This window comes from Anolis sagrei, chromosome 2 (genome assembly GCF_037176765.1).
Source record: "Anolis sagrei isolate rAnoSag1 chromosome 2, rAnoSag1.mat, whole genome shotgun sequence".
NCBI lineage: Eukaryota > Metazoa > Chordata > Lepidosauria > Squamata > Dactyloidae > Anolis > Anolis sagrei.
The window spans coordinates 187,852,284-187,871,896 of NC_090022.1; the positions used below are offsets into that span (position 1 = coordinate 187,852,284).

The window sequence follows — 19,613 nt, forward strand, 5'->3', positions numbered from 1 at the left end:
TTTTAAATAAATAAATAATAAATAAATGGCTGCCGACTCTCTGAAGCCTGATCATTTCTAAGGCATGAAGCATATTTTAAAGACTGTTTAAAAGGATTGTTTATTCCCTCTGTTCTCTGTAAGAATTCAGAGAGACTGCTGTATATATTGTTGCTCTGTCTGACTCCTTTGAAATGAAGTAAAGTCACTGTTACTCGTTACACAAATCTGAGTGACACATTATTATACTGCAGGGTATATTTTGGTTCAGAAACAGTGGTAAACTTCTTTTTATTTACATTTTCAACCTCCAACACTTTTCACATCACATCTCATTTTTGTCATTGGATTTTTGCCTCTGTACTGTCTTACACCTTAGTTTATTTCTATAAGGTGATGAGCCAATGATCTTTATGATGTTCAAAATCTGTCCTGCTTTTGTTTCCATGAAGGATGCCATGCGAGACATTGGCTTCTCCCCATCAGAAGTGACAGCAGTGCTGGAAGTGACTGCTGTTGTCCTCAAATTGGGCAACGTGGAGCTGCGGGAACAGTTTCAAGCCAGTGGGGCAGAGTCATGTGATATCCAGGATGACAAAGGTCAGCAGGGTGGGGTGCATCATCTCCAGCTTTACAGCGACAGCTCAGCCCAACCTCAGTTTTGCCCAACTACTGGGGATTTTGAGAGTATGATCTTTCTGTCCCATGTATGAATGCTCATAGTTTGCTGTCCATTAGCTTCATATTCTTATTTCTACACCATCCTTGCTTTCAATTTGTTAAATAGATTTGTAATGTAAGGTGCTCTCTATGAGAGAGCCAGGAGAGGGAGACAGGTAGAGACACCATCCATTCACATTTTGGTGATACAATATTACTGAGATGTGCAGATCAGCAAAAGAAACTGTTATATGTCTCATGTACTTCCTCTTGAATGATAACATCTAGTAAACAACATTGTACCATCATTTTAAAGTTTCCCCACCCATACAGCTTTCATTGATATGAAGTGGGGATTACATTCTGTTTCATCAGATTCTACTAGGGAGGAGGAGGAGGAGGAGGAGGAGGAGGTTGTAGAACTGCCAGTTTGCATAATATATAGCCACACTCTCTACATAGAGTAGTTCAGACCAAGGAGCTGCCCTTGTCTTCCTTCACTTCCAGATAAGGGATTTATCTTGTTGAAGATGACAATTTAAGGAAGGTGCTATCGATCTGTCTATTTATTTGTCTTTCTCAGCTTTCTCCAACTAGCTATCTTCCAAATGGATTGTCAAAGTCTTTCGTGGGTGGAATTACTGGGTTGCTGTAAGTTTTTAGGGCTGTATGGCCATGTTCCAGAAGAATTCTCTCCTGTTGTTTCACCTGCATCTATGACAGGTATCCTCAGAGGTTGTGAGTTCTGTTGGAAACTAGGAAAATATCCCTATATATATACATACATACATACATATATATATATATATATATATATATATATATATATATATATATATATATATATCCTTGTTTCCAACAGACCTCACAGCCTCTGAGGATGCCTGCCATAGATACAGGTGAAATGTCAGAATGCTTCTGCAACATGGCCATGCAGCCCTAAAAACTTACAGCTACTTTCCAACTGTTTTGTAATTAGCCACTATACTTCATGATCAAACAAAAAAAGAGATTTTTGTAGTCCAAAACATGGAGAATTTGTTCTGTGTAATTCTTGAGAAATGCTAGTAGTGGTATGGAGTGCTTAGGGTAGAAGAGAATAGAGGGTTCACTTATCTTAGCAGATAATGACAAGCATCCAAAAACAGCACACATTTTTATTGAGAAATCATGAGAGAAGTAGCTTTGTTTAATTGGGATGCATTTACACAATTGACACTCTCACACACAAAATCTACAACTCTTCAGATTAGCCTGGGTTTCATAATTTTCTACACTGCAATTTATGAAGCACTGTCACTACTATATTTGAATGGGGTGTACTCAGTGACTCTGCTTTTGTGTGGGTCAACATGAACTTGCAAAATAACTGGCTAAATTGTGTCCTCCACCCTCCACCATCTTGAGATAAAGCCTGCCTAACAGCCATTTGATGGGCTGTGTGCGTGGACACAACTATAAAGGGGAGGATGGCACACAGGAATGATCCTCCCACTGCAATTGTGTGTCCCAAATCTTGTTAAACAAGTATTTGTCAGGTGGGTTGAAATTGCAATCCATATAGAGAGGAGGACTCCCCTTTCAGTAGACAGAGTAAGACTATATTGTCAACATTATTTGCTCTATGCCTCAATGCAAGCATGCCCTCCCTGCAACCATTTTGCCAGAGTTTTAACAGCTGGGCAGCTTTGGAAGCCTCATCTTCTTCTTTGCCTTTGATAGCAAATGTCTTGGGGTAACTCTGATAGAGAGAAGGCACAGGGGGTAGCTACTATTAATTTCCCCAAATACCAGTTCTCCCAATGAACGTAAGTAAGGAAGAGTGAATGTGAACAGATAGAATTCACTCTGTATGTGTAATTTTCAGTTTCTTTGGGTATGAGTGAGAGGATGTAAGGTGGACACAGGCCCTGATCATATTCACCATCTACCCATGTCCTACCTTTGGCCAGACCTCTAAACCTGACCCTTCCTGAAGCCTTGGAGGGATGAGAGCAATTGTTCAGAGCCTTGCCTCAATCTTGAATGTCTGGTTCCATTACTTGTGACGTGTTGCCACGGTTAGAAAAAGATAAAAATGGGCATTTGCTTTCTCTTTTTCCACTCCCACATCTTCCACATTGCAGTGGTACGAGAGATCTGTCAGCTGATCCAGGTGGATGAATCTATACTGGAGCACGCTTTATGTTCTCGCACAGTCGAAACCAATCAAGAGAAGGTGGTGACAACACTGAGTGTCCCCCAAGTGAGTATGGGGCATAAGGAAACATATACACACATACGTAAATATACTTTGTAGTATGTCGCTGATTCCCATGCAGAAATCTATAGTGGGATACCTGCATTATAGTTTTCTTCAGTTCAATGGGTTTCAGTGTGACAACTTGAGTCAGTCACACTGACTCAAGTTGTCTTAGAGCCACTTTAAACTGCAAATTTTCTGTTTCATGCTAGATTTTGCTTTTTGACATTCAATTCCAAACAGAACCACTGGTACAAAGTCTTTTGTTCGGTATACAAAGTTGGGCCTGAAAATACAGGTATTTTATGTTAGCCTGATGACTTCAAGAAGCAAGCTCTTTTTCCTGGTATCACTTTGTTGATCGAATTTATCCCTCAGGAGTTTCTTCGGGGTTATAGAAGTGCATTAAAACTGATTTGAGCCTAACTGTTCCACAGAGCCTTTCGGGAGAGTGAGACAGAGAGCAGAGGTGGATTTAATTGTCTGCTGCTTCTTTCTCATCTGCTTTTTTAATACTCATAAATATTTTAATTTTAATGTATATTGTTTTATTGCTGTATTGCTTTAACTGAATTTGTTCCTAGGGCTACTATGTGCGGGATGCTCTAGCAAAGAACATATATAACCGGTTGTTCAACTGGCTGATTAACAGGATTAATGAGAGCATCAAAGTGAGTATACATGGTAGTTCTATCAATCTGATTAAAAACATCAACTCCCCTTGAAGTGGCATTTATATACCAGTAGACAAACAGGGTTCGGTATTCCTGAGCAGGCTGTTCGTAGGATGCATATCTTGTTTTTATCACACTTAATAAGGGTGGATAAAAGAGCCTTCCCTATCTATTCCCTGTTAAATGATTCAAAAGATTAAGTGTGTAAATGCTTTCAGAACATCATGATTCAATAAAACTGATAAACACAGGTTCTTTGTTTTCATAGGTGACAACAACGGAGCGCAAGAAAGTGATGGGTGTTCTGGATATTTATGGCTTTGAGATTTTTCAAGTGAGTGACAGATATTCTGAAGACAGAGATTTGGTAACAGTCTTGAAAGTTTCAATGAAACTCTGTCCTGTTAGGATATTAAAATATGGTCTGTGTGCATTTTAAACTAAGCAACATAAGGAAAAAACTGAATTTATGATGTTCAAAAAGGCTGTGATGGGTGCTGAGTTGGAGAAAGTAGGCAGAGTCTTCCAACCCACCCCAAAGGTGGGGAAACTTTGTCACTTCAGACTTTGGCTCCCATCAGTCTCACTCATCAGCGCCCTTTGATGTATCCAAACATCTGGAGTGGTACACTACTTTGCCCAATATATTTTAGATTTGTAAGTTTTTCATTGATTCCCTTGTTTTTGCAGGATAACAGTTTTGAGCAGTTTGTTATCAATTACTGCAATGAAAAGCTCCAGCAAATCTTCATTCTGCTGACCCTGAAGGAGGAGCAAGAAGAGTACATCCGCGAGGTAGATTTTGTTCATATCACTGGTTTGCACAATAAAATGAAATGCCATATTTCATTGCATAATAGTTGCCAACGCATAACAGTCACTCTCCCATTTTGGGATAGCCAAAGTTGGTATTTTTTCATTCCTCACATAATAGTCGCAGCCTTAGGTCATTTGCTTGAGCATAGCACCACAAAGATAGTTGTATGCCTGATTCCTTTCTTTGGAAATATGAGGCTTGATCCGACTGCCTGACCAAATCAAGCCCCCTAGTGCCAAAGAGAAGGTACATGCAAGAGTGAAAGCTACAGGCCTTGAAGCAATTGCTGGCTGGGTGAAGCCCCATAGCTAGTTGTTTCATCACGTAATAATCACATCCCATTTTTCATTTTAAAAAGGGAAAAATTGTCACTATTGTGCAATTAAATATAGTAATATGTATTCAAATAACTGCAAATGGACAGCTACTAATAATGTTAAGGATTGACCATAAAGCTAGAAAGAAATGGTATGTGCATTTCGCAAGATAATAGAAACATGGCACATACTATTGACTTTTTGGAATTCTTGGAGCATTAAGTGATTACTATAAGACCAGATAGGCTTTTGAGCTGACTCTGTGTGACTTTTCATATGTTCTTAAGAACCTTTTCCACATTGAATTACAACTTTCATGCATGACTTTACTAGGGAGGTCAAAGCAGGCATGTAGCCGGGGGGGGGGGGGGGCTTGAGGGGCTTCAGTGTCCCCCCCCCCCCCCCGAAATTCTCATGTTGGTTCGCGAAAAGGCCTTACTGGTGCATTATTTAAACTGTTATGTTTATTCATATGATGATCTGATCACCATACTCAATATATCCCATATGCATGGGGGTATTGGGGTAATGATACAAAAGGTTTGCTAGGCTAGACCCTCTTTCACTCAGACTCAGCCCCCCCCCTGAAACTCAGCCCCCCCCCGAAAACCCCCCTGAAAAAAATTCAGCCCCCCCCCCCCCCCCGAAATGAAATCCTGGCTACGGGCCTGGGTCAAGGGGTTCCCCTTCTTTGAAATAGGCAAGTTTCATCATTCTTGGTGTTATTAGTATTGTTAATGTTGGTACAGTTGCCTTGTGAAGCTTTTTTAGACTCTTGTGCTATTGTGTTTCACTGTTTTGGTATCAGTACCTAGTTTGTAGACTTCTCCCTACTTTTTAATGTATATCACTGCACTGATATTGTCATTCTCAGAGTGGTAATTTTGACCCCCATGCTCCAAGGTTCATCCTTAGGGCCCTTCCACACAGCCATATAACCCAAAATATCAAGACAGATAATCCACAATATCTGCTTTGAACTGGGTTATCCACTCTGCCATATAATCCATTTCAATGTGGATATTATACAGCTGTGTGGAAAAGGCCTTAGTTGCATCCCTAAGTTTATTCCTTCTTGACTGAGCAGCATGACAGCTTTTTGAAATGCAACAGAGGAAGCTAGTTGTGAGTTCTCTTTCCATTGTGCTTTTTCTCTTCTTCAGGGGGTTACTTGGACTTCTGTGGACTTTTTTGATAACAGCATCATCTGCAACTTGATAGAAGATGTAAGTTGCTTTCAGAATTGGGTGGATAAACTAGAGGCAATGCACCACTTGTATAATCAATTTTTTCTTCCAATGCTTGTGTGAATGTCGGAACCAATGACATGTCTGTTTAAGGTAGACTTGGAAGACCTGGGATCAGGTCTCTACATATTATTGGAAACAAATTGTCCTGGATCCTAAAATAAGTGAACTTAAAGAGAGACTCGGGCACCATCCACACTGCATTTTAGACTCATATAATGCTTGTCTGGAAACAATTAAGCTGCCTAATAGTGAAAATTGATAACTACGAAGAAAAAACTTGTTGAAGTCTGCATGTGGCCTTCTCACCTTCTCCACCCCACCTTTTCAAGTCAACAGAAGGGAGAAGTGTCTTTCCTCTCTGGATCAAGACTGTGAGATGTGCGACAAGAGCTGGTTTGTAACTACTGCTTCTTTGCGCAGAACACAGGTGGGATTCTGGCTATGTTGGATGAGGAATGCCTTCGCCCAGGGAAAGTGAATGAAACTACCTTCCTCAACAAGCTCAATGTCACATTTAAGGATAACCAACGCTATGAGAGCAGAGTAACCCAGAATGCCAAGCGTATAATGGACTCCAGCTTGTCTGCACAATGCTTTCGCATTCACCACTATGCTGGCAAGGTAAGTGGTCCCTGGGAGACTTTGAGCAGACAGTGAGAAATAACAAAATGCCATTCCCGGAGTGCAATGGGTTTCAGTCTTGTTTCCAAAAGACAGACATATTTTAGAGACTTTTCAGTTTGAGTTGCGTAGTGGAACTGCAATTGTATAACAGCTGGGACCACTGTTCATCCTGGCTGGATAGGGCGGGGGAGTGGGGTGTCTGGGAGTTGTGATATAAAGACAAAAACCTTTCCAGACTTTGGGCCTAGGACAAGAATCTCAGAATGTTGGTGCTGTCTTCTCACAAAGATTCACAAGATTTTGAATTTTGATGATCTAAGGCATTTAGAAGGTCTGAAGCAGAAAACTGAAATATTATCCCTTTATATTTATTGTAAAAAAAGAGAAATTTGCTGACTGAGTTGTAGTCCTTTATACCTTCATGAGCTTTCAATTGCTAAGAATGTAAAGTACCTATTAATTCATATATTATTCAACACTAAGTTCCTCTTTGTACTTTATTCTCCCAGTTCCATTAAGACAGTGCACCAGAGGAGGGACCAGTGACCTTCACAGGTCCTTCTTAACCAAGGAAGCAAATGACAGCTTAGACAGCTTCTTTGTGAAAATAATATATTTTCCCTACTCATCACAGTGTTTTGCAAAGACACTGTGCTAATAATTCCATTGCTATTATTAAATACAACAATGCTGGAAAAGTAATTTGTCTTGTTTGTTCTGTTCATGACCTTTCGGTTACTTTCTGTTATACTTCAGAAAGGAAAATCTTAAAATTTATAAGAAAATAGAATAAAATTTGAAAAATTCATATAGAAATTTCTCTGGAAATGCCCTTAAAAATGTTGTCCCGGGTGTTCATTTACATTTCTTATAGCTTGTTATTTTCAGGCACTTTCTGGGCTTGAGTTGCATTAGTTCAGTCTGCATACGTGGCGTCAGCGACTGAATGTTTCTTTTTTCTCTGCCTCCCAAATAAAAAGTAGAAAAGAAAAAAAATCTGTCTACATATACAATATTAAGATAGGTATCATGGAGAAGGAAAAGTTCAATCTATTTGCTCTGCATGGAGATGATTTTTTAATATATGACTAAGTGCGGCGGTGTGTTTTCCTTCCTTAGATAGAAGGGGGGATGGGTAGTCCTAGGTTCATCTACACTGCATAGTTTTATAACTGTTTGATCCCAATTGAATTGCCTTGGCTCAACTTTATGGAACTGGAATGCTGGGATTTGTAGTCTGGGGAGAGACTTAGAATTCTTCACCAAAGCACTGGAAAGGTGTGTGTCTCTTACAAAACTGCAGCCAAAAGCCTGCTGTATTCACAGATACATTGGTCCAGGCTACCTTGGCCTTGAACCATGGGGAGAGGTGGGTAAAAAATAGTTGTAGCAGTTATTATTCTTATTCTTCTTCTTATTATTATTATTACAAATCCCACAATTCGTCAGGATGGAGTCAAAGTGGTATGAAACCTCTGTAATGGTGCAGGGTATATTTACTCCTAGTAAGAAATTGCAGCCTTAACAAGATTTTAGCAAAAGTTACGTTTCAGGAACTTACTTAGAAACAGTGAAGGAATTGATTTGCAGGCCAGAACACGTGGTTTCTATCTTAAGAAATCACTCTTTTTCACACTCTGGCTGAGTTTTCTCTTCTTTATGCCTCCCCAACCCATCCAGCAGTAAACGATGTGTTTGACTTACTTATCTTCTGAATCTTCTCCATTTCAGGTGACTTACAATGTGGCTGGATTCATAGAGAAGAACAATGACTTGCTCTTTAGGGACCTGTCACAGGCCATGTGGAAGGCCAAGCATGGACTGTTACACAGCCTCTTCCCTGAAGGGGACCCTCAAAAAGCCTCACACAAACGTCCGCCTACGGCTGGTTCCCAATTCAAAGCTTCTGTAATGACCCTCATGAAGAACCTCTACTCCAAGAACCCTAATTATATAAGGTAGTGTGCATATGCATGAAGCACTGAGGATAGATTTGGGCTGTGTTTGAATGAGTCTGTAGGAAGAGTTGTGGGAGTCTAGCAATCTGACTAATCTTACATTCCCTTTTCTGCCAGGTGCATCCGGCCCAATGACATCCAAAAGCCTGCTGTATTCACAGATGCATTGGTTCGGGCACAGGTACGGTACCTTGGCCTGTTGGAGAATGTACGTGTTCGTCGGGCTGGCTATGCCTATCGGCAGGCCTATGAGCCATGTCTGGAGCGTTACAAGATGCTATGCAAGGAGACCTGGCCACATTGGAAAGGAAGTGCAAGGTAAGTGTAGAGGAAAGACAGTTTCCTGAGGGCTTGAGAAATTTATTTAATGATGTTCTGCTTTCTGGACTCTTTCCTGGAAGCCTAAGATCCACCATAAACAGGCAATTAAGCCAACTTTATATAGAATTCTTCCAGAAATATGGATTGGCAGCAATGGCACACCCTTCACTATTTCACAGATGAAAACTGGAACACTTGTGGCCAAGCAACATCAGAATGTGGTCAAGATGGCACAAGTTATTAATAAGGAAGAACATCTGAATTTGAAGAGGCTTTTGTCTGAGCCTCCTGGGAAGAGCAAAATTGTACCTCTCCTCTCTCCCTATTAAGTTATCCGAGCCAGGCTACTACTTCACTTTGAACTACTCCTGCATAGTTCCCAATATGGAAAAATGAGAGGAAACTGGGGCCCCTTCTACAATGCCATATAATCCAGATTATCAAATCAGATAATACAGATTTTTTGATTTGAACTGGATTATATGAGTCTACACTGCAAGATAATCCAGTTCAAAGCAGATAATGTGGATTTTATATGTGAGTGTAGAAGAGGACTCGGACATTTTAGAAGCAGCTGATAATGTGGGACAAGAGAGAATTAAACAAAACCAGCACTCCCAAATTGGAACAGTTGCAAGTATGCAGTTGATCAAGCTAAAGACTGTAACAGTCATAGAAACTTTGGAGCAAACACTATTTCCAAACCATAAATGCCATGCTTCGTTTTTGTCATACCACACTGCAGTTGTATCTGGCACCTTTATCAATGGAACACATCAAGGACATGGCTCTAAATGCCTTGTATATTTTGGACAGTCCAGTTGATTCCCAAACCAATTCAGAGTGAGCACAGCACTGTCTGTACTGATTATATTTAGGCTAGATACTTTCCGACCACTTTCCCATTATCCTTTTCCTGATACAGGGAGGGCGTTCAGACCCTTTTGAGCAGTTTGGCCATCGACCCTAAGGAACTGGCATATGGATACAAAAAGATCTTCATACGAACACCACGTACAGTAAGTTGTGGGTAACTGAAAGTCTTTAGTTAACCACAATGGGATGTGATCTGACAGTCTTCACTGGAGAAATCAGTGAATTTGTTTGATCCTCAGTTTCACATACTATTTGTGATAACAGAGTGAAACTTCATAAGGGATAATTTTCTTTGTGGTCATCACTGACTCCATATTGCTGGCTTTTCAACTTTGCCCTTGCAGCTTTTTGATCTGGAGAGCAGACGACAACGGCGAGTTGGGGAGCTGGCAGCCCTGATCCAAGCTACTTTCCGTGCATGGAAATGCCGCAAACACTATCTACAGATTCGCAAGAGCCAAATCGTTATCTCTGCCTGGTTCCGGGGCCATGCAGTAAGATGCAGATATGAACTCACATTTGATCCTTGAATTTAGACTTGCAACGTATTCTTATTCTTTTCAATGGATGGTGGAGTAGTTCAAAGTTTTTGTTTGGCATGCATCTGTGGGGAGGGTGGGTTCCACCACTGGTTATGCAATACTTTCCTGGCTTATGATTTGCCCCTTTAGTTTCTAAAGATGTGCACCAGTCAACCACAAAATATGCTGGTGCCGGTGAGGAACGATTACAGATTCTGATGGTAGAAGTTACAATGTGGGCAAAAAAGCTTGAAACTGTTTTGTTTTCTCATCAGTTGTCATAAGTGTCACAAAATGTGGAAAGGAATTACAGTAGTGAGTGATGAATTACTACCTTCTCTTGCCTTCTGAGGAGTCATCCTTAACAATTTTATCATCTCAGTTCATGGGAGTAAGAACCATTAAATAACATTGGCCATCAGATCAACCCTATGCATTGGAGTTAGGAGCAGTAGTACATCCATTAGCAAAACCATTTATCTACCAAAACTATACACTGCTAATAGAGCAGTGCTTTTCAACCTGGGGGTGGGGACCCCCTGGGGGGTGGTCATCAAAGACCATCAGCAAACACAGTATTTTCTGTTGGTCATGGGGGCTCTGTGTGGGAAGTTTGGCCCAATTCTGTCACTGGTGAGGTTTTGAATGCTCTTTGATTGTACGTAAATTCCAGCAATTACAACTCCCAAATGTCAAGGTCTATTTTCCCCAAACTCCACCAGTGTTCACATTTGGGCATGTTGAGTATTTGTGACAAGTTGGGTCCAGATCCATCATTGTTTGAGTCTACAGTGCTCTCTGGATGTAGGTGAACTACAACTCCCAAACTCAAGGTCAATGACCACCAAACCCTCCCAGTATTTTCTGTTGGTCATTGGAGTTCTTTGTGCCAAGTTTGGTTCAATTCTGTCATTGGTGGAACTCAGAATGCTCTTTGATTGCAGGTGGACTATAAATCCCAGCAATTACAACTCCCAAATGACAAAACCAATTCCCCGCCCAACCTTACCAATATTCCAATTAGGGCATGTCAGGTATTTGTGCCAAATTTGAGCCAGTGAATGAAAATACATCCTGCATATCAGATATTTACACTACGATTCATAACAGTAGCAAAATTACAATTATGAAGTAACAACAAAAATAATTTTGTAGTTGAGGGTCACCACAATATGAGGAACTGTATTAAGGGGTTGCAGCATTAGGAACGTTGAGAACCACTGTACTAGAGTTTAGAGCTGCTAATCACAACACGACACCCCTTCACTCCTTTGCCATTTCTGATGTTTTCTCCAAAAGGGAAACCAACTTTTGACAGATGGTCTTGTTTTTATGTCCATCTTAATCAAAATCACTAAAAAAATCTTCTGGAGTGTTTGGATTGATATTTGGGCAGAGTTGACCCTGGCACACATTAAGAAGAGCCTAATCAACTTCTAAAAGGCACCAAATGGGCAAAGTGACCACTGGCACACACTAAAGAGGGCCTGAACAACTTCTAAAAGAACAACTTCTAAACTTCTAAAAGGCAGAGTGGACCCTGGCACTCTGAAACCTGGTTCCTTTCTAACATTTCTTCAATCTGTGCAAATAAATTTGATCTACATTTTTTTTTTTTGCAATTCCAAGCACCACACTACTATTTGCTGTTCTGAAATATATCTACAAAACATACTTATATTGATTTACCATTTTAAAATGCTTCGGTCTCCCATGGAATATAGTACTTGTAGAAAGACAAATAATTTGTTTCAGAAAAATCCTAGCGTCCTTGATAAACTACAGTAACCAAATTTTTTCTGGGAAAGCTATATCAATTAAACCAGTAAAAAGTCAAGGCATGTTGCAGTGCAGATCACTCCTAAAAGTGACTTCCTCTATGAATTTGGAAGTCCTTTCTTGACCAGTAGCTGTTCTTCACCTGAGAACCAGAGAAGAGGATTTGGATCCTGAGACTTGGGAACTTTAATTATCAGTGCAGGATCTTTATCCTCTTTTCCACTAGTTGCAGAAATCATATAATGCATTTCACAATCATTTCAACTCCTTATGCTGATTCAGTGAGGTTTTGCATTCTTGTGGTCTGCTCTCTGCTAAGGTGAACATTTTGTTTTGCAGCAAAAGAAGAAGTATGCAAAAATGAAGGCATCAGCTCTTCTTATCCAAGCCTATGTTCGGGGCTGGAAGGTGAGCTTGGACTATTCTGTCAAATCCAGTTTTAAACTGATTAATATAAACCCACTCGAGGGGGTGACATGAACAGTCTCTGAGAACTTAATCACGTGAGGGAGTCAACCCAACATTGAAGCTGATCACTATGACACAACATCATGCACATCCCGCTGTTTTTTTGTCTCTTCCTTGCAATTAATCCATGCCCTGTTATTGATGGGGGAAAACTTTTGAATATCTGCTAGTCCTGCAATTTTGTGCAATGGGACCAATCTGCGTTTGAAGATCATAGGGCAGGATTCTCCTCCTCTTCACTCACCCTCATCTCCCTTGCTATTCCTACTGTAAATTTTTTTTAAATATACACAATATTGCTGGAAAGGTGAAATTGCTATAAGAAAATATTTTTAAAAAATATGTAGTAGCGGAAGTGCAGGAAGGCAGGGTTATGAGAGTATGTAGGGTACAACCATGAAGCACGAACTGATGAAATGGCATAATTTTGTGAATGGGGAGAGGTATAATAATGAGGCTGCTCATGCAGGTATGCAGCTGCCGTCGTGTGACTGACATGGAATAGTGGCTTTCTTTGATAAGGTTATGATTGTACTTGGAGCATATATATATATCTCCGTGGTGGTGCAGCAGGTTTAACTGCTAAGCTGCAGAACTTGCTGACCAGAAGGTCAGCGGTTCAAATCCATGGGACGGGGTGAGCTCTCATTGTCCCAACTTCTGCCAACCTAGCAGTTCAAAAACATGCAAATGTGAGCAGATGAATAGCTCTGCTTTGGTGGCAAGGTAACGGCACTCCATGCAGTCATGCTGGCTACATGACCTAGGAGACGTCTATGGACAACACCGACTCTCCAGCTTAGAAATGGAGATGAGCACCACCCTCCCCCCTCAGAGTTGGACTTGAGTAGACTTAATGTCAAGGGGAAAGCTTTAGAGCAGGGGTCCTCAAACTAAGGCCCAAGGGCCGTATACGGCCCTCCAAGGTCATTTGCCCGGCCCTCGCTCAGGAGCGATCTAAGTCTGAAACAACTTGAAAGCACACAACAACAACAACAACAACAACAATCCTCTCTCACCAGGCAAGAGCAGGGCTACACTTCCCATTGAAATACTAATAAGTTTATATTTGTTAAAATTGTTCTTCATTTCAATTATTGTATTGATTTTAAGTGTGTTTTTTTTTTGCACTGCAAATAAGATATGTGCAGTGTGTGTAGGAATTCATTCATTTTTTTTCAATTTATAATCCAGCCCTCCAACAGTTTGAGGGATTGTGACCCGGCCCTCTGTTTAAAAGGTTTGAGGAGCCCTGCTTTAGATAGATAGATAGATAGATAGATAGATAGATAGATAGAACATGTATAACTCTCCAATATAAAATCAGAAGTAACAGGAACAAAATATGGGATTTTCCGGTCTTTTTAATTAGTTTTGGTGTGCCTATAATCACTTATTTATACAACAAAATCTTCTAAGACAAATACTCTTCAGTATCCTGTTACCTGGGTTGTTTGATTCAATTTCAGTTGGTTTAAAAGTTGCTAACATAAACTAAGACACTAAATAGCCAGAGAAGGCTGAATGTGTAAGTTTATACACTGTTACTTGAACTTTGAACCATTATTATTTTAAAATCTTGAGGTACAAACATGTTTATGCTGCACAAGTGTGTCAAATTTTACAGCATTTTTGGACAGAACTATATATGGTCCTGATGTTTTCTGTGATGCTAATATTGAGCTAGAAAGAAATCTTGTCTTTCAGCTAACCTGCTCCCTCTTCTGTCTGTTAAGTGCTATTGATCAAAAGTGAAATATAAAAAAGCATTGAGGGACTTAATTTCTCATAGGAAATATGCTGGAGAAAAAGGAATCACTTCTAATCACATCATGTAATCTTGTAATTCAATTAAATAGTTTCAAGACTACATAGTGTAATAAGTAATTACAAAATAGTGCAGTGCCGAATGGAACAGCTTTGGATCATGATTTTGGATTGCGCAATTTTAACGTTTCCTGTTTTTAATTTTTTTTGGATTTTAATGTATTTTTATCTGAATGTATTTGTGTGGCATCGAATTGTTGACTTCTGTAAGGCCAATCTGAGTCCCCTTCCGGGTGAGAAGGGCTGGGTATAAATATGGCAAATAAATTAATTAATAAGAGTCTTTGGATCCTGCAAAAGCTGAAATTCAATTACACTATGTAACAAAAATTGAAAAAATGTTCTGTATCTGGTTTGAGAGTGTTATTTCCTGTTTAATTGTGCAGTCCTTACTTTTGAGAGTAGCTGTTATACTCCAGAAACTTCGTTCTTGTGGGGGGAAAAAACTATGTTGAATTAGTTCAGACTCTATGAGGTTTTCATTGAAAATCTAGGAGCCCCCAGTGGCACAGTGGGTTAAACCCCTGTGCCAGAAGGACTGAAGACCGACAGGTCGCAGGTTCGAATCCGGGGAGAGGCGGATGAGCTCCCTCTATCAGCTCCAGCTCCTCATGCGGGGACATGAGAGAAGCCTCCCACAAGGATGATAAAAACATCAAATCATCCAGGCGTCCCCCTGGGCAACATCCTTGTAGACAGCCAATTCTCTCACACCAGAAGCGACTTGCAGTTTCCCAAGTCGCTCCTGACACGACAAAAAAAATTGAAAATCTATAGCAAAATGTGCTGTAGGATGCCCTGCAAAAACAAAGTTTGATCAACTTTTCCCATGTATTTATGACAGAACCAATTAGGAAATGACATTTATAACCCAGGAACAAAAATCGTGTTACATAGTGTATTAGTTCCAATTACATTTGACCCATAGAATCAATAAGGAAGTAGGGAATCAACATATAAGGTCCAGCGAATTCATCAGCCTACTTTATTAGTCACAAATAAGCATTGTGCAATCGGTGCATTACATCCAAATTTAACTTTTACAATTTGATTATCCGCAGATTACATTATAATGCTGTCTCTGGAATTCTGTAGGACCTTCCATGTGATTTTATAGTCAAGCTGAAAAGAGATTGACAGGATTCTTACCCATCCCCTCCCTTCTTCCACAGTCTCGTAGGCTCCTACGGGAACTTAAGGAACAGAAATGCCAGAATCAGGCTGCCACCATCATTTCTGCTTACTGGAAAGGTTATCAGGTAACAAATACACATTGGCAACAAGGTAGACCAGAGCCAATGGCCAGGCATACCACTGAGGCCCTCCTCGTTTGTTCTCTGATGGAGAACACTTTTGTAGGAATCTCTAGGTCTTCCAGTGCCATTCTGTGGTCGACTTGTGTTGGAAGTTGGTCACAGAGCCATGCTAAAGGACTTCACATTCATAGAGAGACACCCTCTCTAGTTTAAAAAAGAGCATTTTTATTTGCAATTTTTAACTTTTCCAGGGATTTTGTGTCCCTAGCCCCCGCAACTGTGGAGTTCTGACTATGTTATACTAGTATGAGAGTTGCGGTAAGTTATGTCACTCCAGTTGAAATTGATGGAGAATCAGAAACCATTATTCCCTCCATGTCCTTTAGCTATGATGGCAAATCACACCTGCAGATCTTAGTACGATATGAGGGACTGTAGGAGTGCACTTATCCTCCTCTTTTTAATGGGATGCTGGGGAATTCTATCTTTCTCTTTTTCCACCTGGAATCTGCTGTCTGATTATTCCTGTGTGCACACTCTGGTGAATTCTGGTGGCTCTGCAATAAAAACTACATCCAAAGTCATTATTGCATGTTAATCTTGGAAAATGATAGCACAATGGGTCAAACCTTGTGCTGGCAGGACTGCTGACCGACAGGTCAGTGATTTGAATCTGGGGAGAGCAAATTGAGCTCCCTCTGTCAGCTCCAGCTGAGAGAAACCTCCTACAAGGATGGCAAAAAACATAAAACATCCAGGCATCCCCTGGACAACATCCTTGCAGACAGCCAATTCTCTCACACCAGAAGCAACTTGCAGCTTCTCAAGTTGCTCCTAACACACACACACACAATCTTGCAAAATGCAGCCTAGTAAATGAGGTAAGAAGCTCCTGTTTCTGCATTCTGCCATAGCAAGGCTGCAATTCGTGTGTAAAAATTCAGTCTGCTGACCAGTTAAGGATTGTTTTAATTTAGCCAATTGTCAGCCTTTTAGCTGATTGATAAAATATCTTTCAGTACTGTCATCAGATAGCATTTGTTGTGTTATCTATTGCAGATGTGCCTTTTGGGCATACAAATTAAATAGAAGCTAATATAATAAGCAAAAGCTGCCTTGTATTATCATTTGGAAATTCCAGCTCCAAAATTTATTTTCCCCAAAACAGAAAAATTGCCCTTCTTGATTAAAATTACCTCTTCACAATTAATCAAACCTTGATTTATATGCTATTTAAAAATATTTCTCTCTGGCTAGGAAGGGGGACTCACACTTGTGTGAAAATTGGGAATTTCCCAGCTTTGTTTGTTGTGCTCTGCTTTTCTTTTTCTTTTTGGTCTGGGCTTCTGCAGGGTTCTTATCCACCCCCTCCCTTCTTCCACAGTCTCGTAAGCTCCTACGGGAACTTAAGGAACAGAAATGCCAGATTCAGGCTGCCACCACCATTTCTGCTTACTGGAAAGGTTATCAGGTAATAAATACGCATTGGCAACATTGGTGTCTGGTAGGCTAGACCCAATAGCCTGCCACCTGTAGCTAAAATATCCATTACCATGCCTTGATGCTTGCTTTCATTTCATTTTACCAAGACTAAGCCCATAACATGATTTTATCATCTTTTCTTTTCTCAGACTGTGAAATGTAATTTTTAATACTAATACATTGCCTACAAATTATTTTTACTTTAAAAATCTCCAGTCCTCCAAAATGACAAAAATATAATGTTTTTGGAGTAATGTGTCAGTGTTACATGTTGCACACAAAATATACTATTCATAGTTGTATTACTTTTAAAGTTGTTACACTGATATTGTGATCACAGAAAAAACTTATGTTACAGACAGCACATTTCCTTGTAACACACTCCTTCCAATATCACTCCCATGACTACCTTGTTAGGGTTTTGTCTGATAACTAAATAATAATAATAACAACAACAACAACAACAAAAACAACAACAAAAACAACAGCAACGTATTTGTACCCCGCCACCATCTCCCCAAAGGGACTCGGGACAGCTAACATAGCAATCAAGGTGCCACACATAAAATAGAATTTCATATCATCTAAGCAATACACAATTTGACTGAATACAAACAATAGACAACATCAATTGATACAATTTTAGAAATTAATTTTTAAAGGTCATTGGGTTTCTTCAAACACAAACTAAAGTGCTGAATAACAGTGGTCGACGTCATCACATGACCATAGTACATTGCTCCAGTTCAAATAGCCATGTTTATAAGCTCAAATGGAAATTTGGAGATTTAGAGCTAATCTAATCTCTCCAGGGAGGGCATTTCAGAGCCAGGGAGCCACCACCAAGAAGGCCCTATCTCTCGTCCCCACCAACCGCACCTGTGACAGCAGATCACTGATTCTTCTGCGTGGTACTGTGAAATCCACACCTGTGGTATTTCCCTGCGTCCACGCAGCTGACTCGGATCTTTCTTGAAAGCTTTTCCTAATTAGGGACTCCAGCCCCGCCCATCTACTCCTAATAAAGCCAGGCAGCGGGGCTTGGAGCCTTAATTCCTTTTGTCCGCGAAAGCAGCAACAACTCGGTGTTCTCTCCTAAAACAACTATTGGTTTGACTCAAGGACTCCAGTTTGACTACTCTAACAGACAGCAATTCCAACTTGTGTTCTGGGACCTTTGTTTATCCTATTTAGGCTAGTGGGAGGACAAACCCACTCCCTCCCTCTAAAACAAAACAAAAAAAAATGCCGTGTCCTCTGAGGCGCAGGCTTTTTTGCCTTTGGCAATGGGCAGTAACTTACCTTCTTTTCCTTCTGTTCCCCTCGCTCAGAAAGCAGGAGGGAAGAAGATTTTTACCAGCCTACCACCCCTTACAGACCCAGGAACTGGTAGAGCTTGTGGCAACAAACTGCCACTGTGGCTTTGTGCCAATAACTTTGTTTTGGGTTACAGCCACGCCTCTCAGCTGTCTCTGTTTTTTTAAGGACAGCTTGCTCTCACTGCCCGTGCTTTCCCTGCCCCATTTACCCCAGCAGGCAGTGGACGCTGCAACGATCCCTGCCATGCTTTTGCCCCCCTCAGGGGAGGGGAGGTTCAAGGCAGCCACGCCACCTGTGTGAGTGATGGCTAGCCAAGGCTTGCCTCCACGCCCATGGCATATAACGCCTTGGAGGGGCCTTTGGGTTGCAACAATTCCTGCCATGCTTTTGCCCCCCTCAGGGGAGGGGAGGCTCAAGGCAGCCACGCCACCTGTGTGAGTGATGGCTAGCCAAGGCTTTGCCTCCACGCCCATGGCATATAATGCCTTGGAGGGGCCTTTGGGTTGCAACAATTCCTGCCATGTTTTTGCCCCCCTCAGGGGAGGGGAGGCTCAAGGCAGCCACGCCACCTATGTGAGTGATGGCTAGCCAAGGCTTTACCTCCACGCCCATGGCATATAATGCCTTGGAGGGGCCTTCGGGTTGCAACAATTCCTGCCATGCTTTTGCCCCCCTCAGGGGGAGGGGAGGCTCAAGGCAGCCACGCCACCTGTGTGAGTGATGGCTGCCAAGGCTTTGGGTCTAAGCCCATGGAATATAACTCCTTGGAGGGGCCTTCGGGCTACTATCCTCCCTCTGCGTCATGCTGCCTGGGAGCTTCAGTGACGGCTCAGACTGTAAGTACTGTGTCTTTTGGGCCCCATCTCCACTTGGCCCATGCCTCAACAGGTAGGTTGCTACTCTTTTGCATAGGCAAACTGCACCCTCCTTTCCTTTTCAAGGATTTGTAGTCCCTTCTTTTGGTTTTCAGGAGTTTATTAAAACTTTTTCCTAAGCTCATTCTGGTGCTTCCTTCAGCTGCAACCAGTCAATGAGTCTGATGTAGATTCTGACTCCTATGAGTAGCAGATTTCTCCTACTCTTGAGGAGGACTTTTCCATCCCAGCTTCCTTAGAGGATGTGTTACCTAATTTTTCCTCCTTGATTGCTTAGAGGATCTGCTTTTCTCAGTTGAGCAACAGCAGAAACAAGCTCCAAGTACAGTTCTCCCAGTTCTCCCAGCACTTCCATATTCGCTTAAGC

General features: G+C 41.1%; 1 protein-coding gene across 3 annotated transcripts in view; it reads left to right on the top strand.

Moving 5' to 3' along the window:
- LOC132767692 (unconventional myosin-Ia-like) overlaps positions 1 to 19,613 on the top strand; it is a 60,923-nt gene that overhangs the window by 21,480 nt on the left and 19,830 nt on the right. The window contains exons 9-22 of one of the 3 annotated variants that reach the window (XM_067464265.1): positions 432 to 579; positions 2,766 to 2,884; positions 3,466 to 3,552; positions 3,824 to 3,889; positions 4,246 to 4,350; positions 5,853 to 5,915; positions 6,360 to 6,560; positions 8,295 to 8,521; positions 8,639 to 8,839; positions 9,768 to 9,861; positions 10,063 to 10,212; positions 12,358 to 12,426; positions 15,486 to 15,572; positions 16,954 to 17,040. In XM_067464265.1, coding sequence (XP_067320366.1) covers positions 432 to 579; positions 2,766 to 2,884; positions 3,466 to 3,552; positions 3,824 to 3,889; positions 4,246 to 4,350; positions 5,853 to 5,915; positions 6,360 to 6,560; positions 8,295 to 8,521; positions 8,639 to 8,839; positions 9,768 to 9,861; positions 10,063 to 10,212; positions 12,358 to 12,426; positions 15,486 to 15,572; positions 16,954 to 17,040 — 1,704 coding nt within the window. The remainder of the gene's footprint in view (positions 1 to 431; positions 580 to 2,765; positions 2,885 to 3,465; positions 3,553 to 3,823; positions 3,890 to 4,245; positions 4,351 to 5,852; positions 5,916 to 6,359; positions 6,561 to 8,294; positions 8,522 to 8,638; positions 8,840 to 9,767; positions 9,862 to 10,062; positions 10,213 to 12,357; positions 12,427 to 15,485; positions 15,573 to 16,953; positions 17,041 to 19,613) is intronic. The other 2 variants (XM_067464266.1, XM_067464267.1) reach the window with 2 other exon arrangements.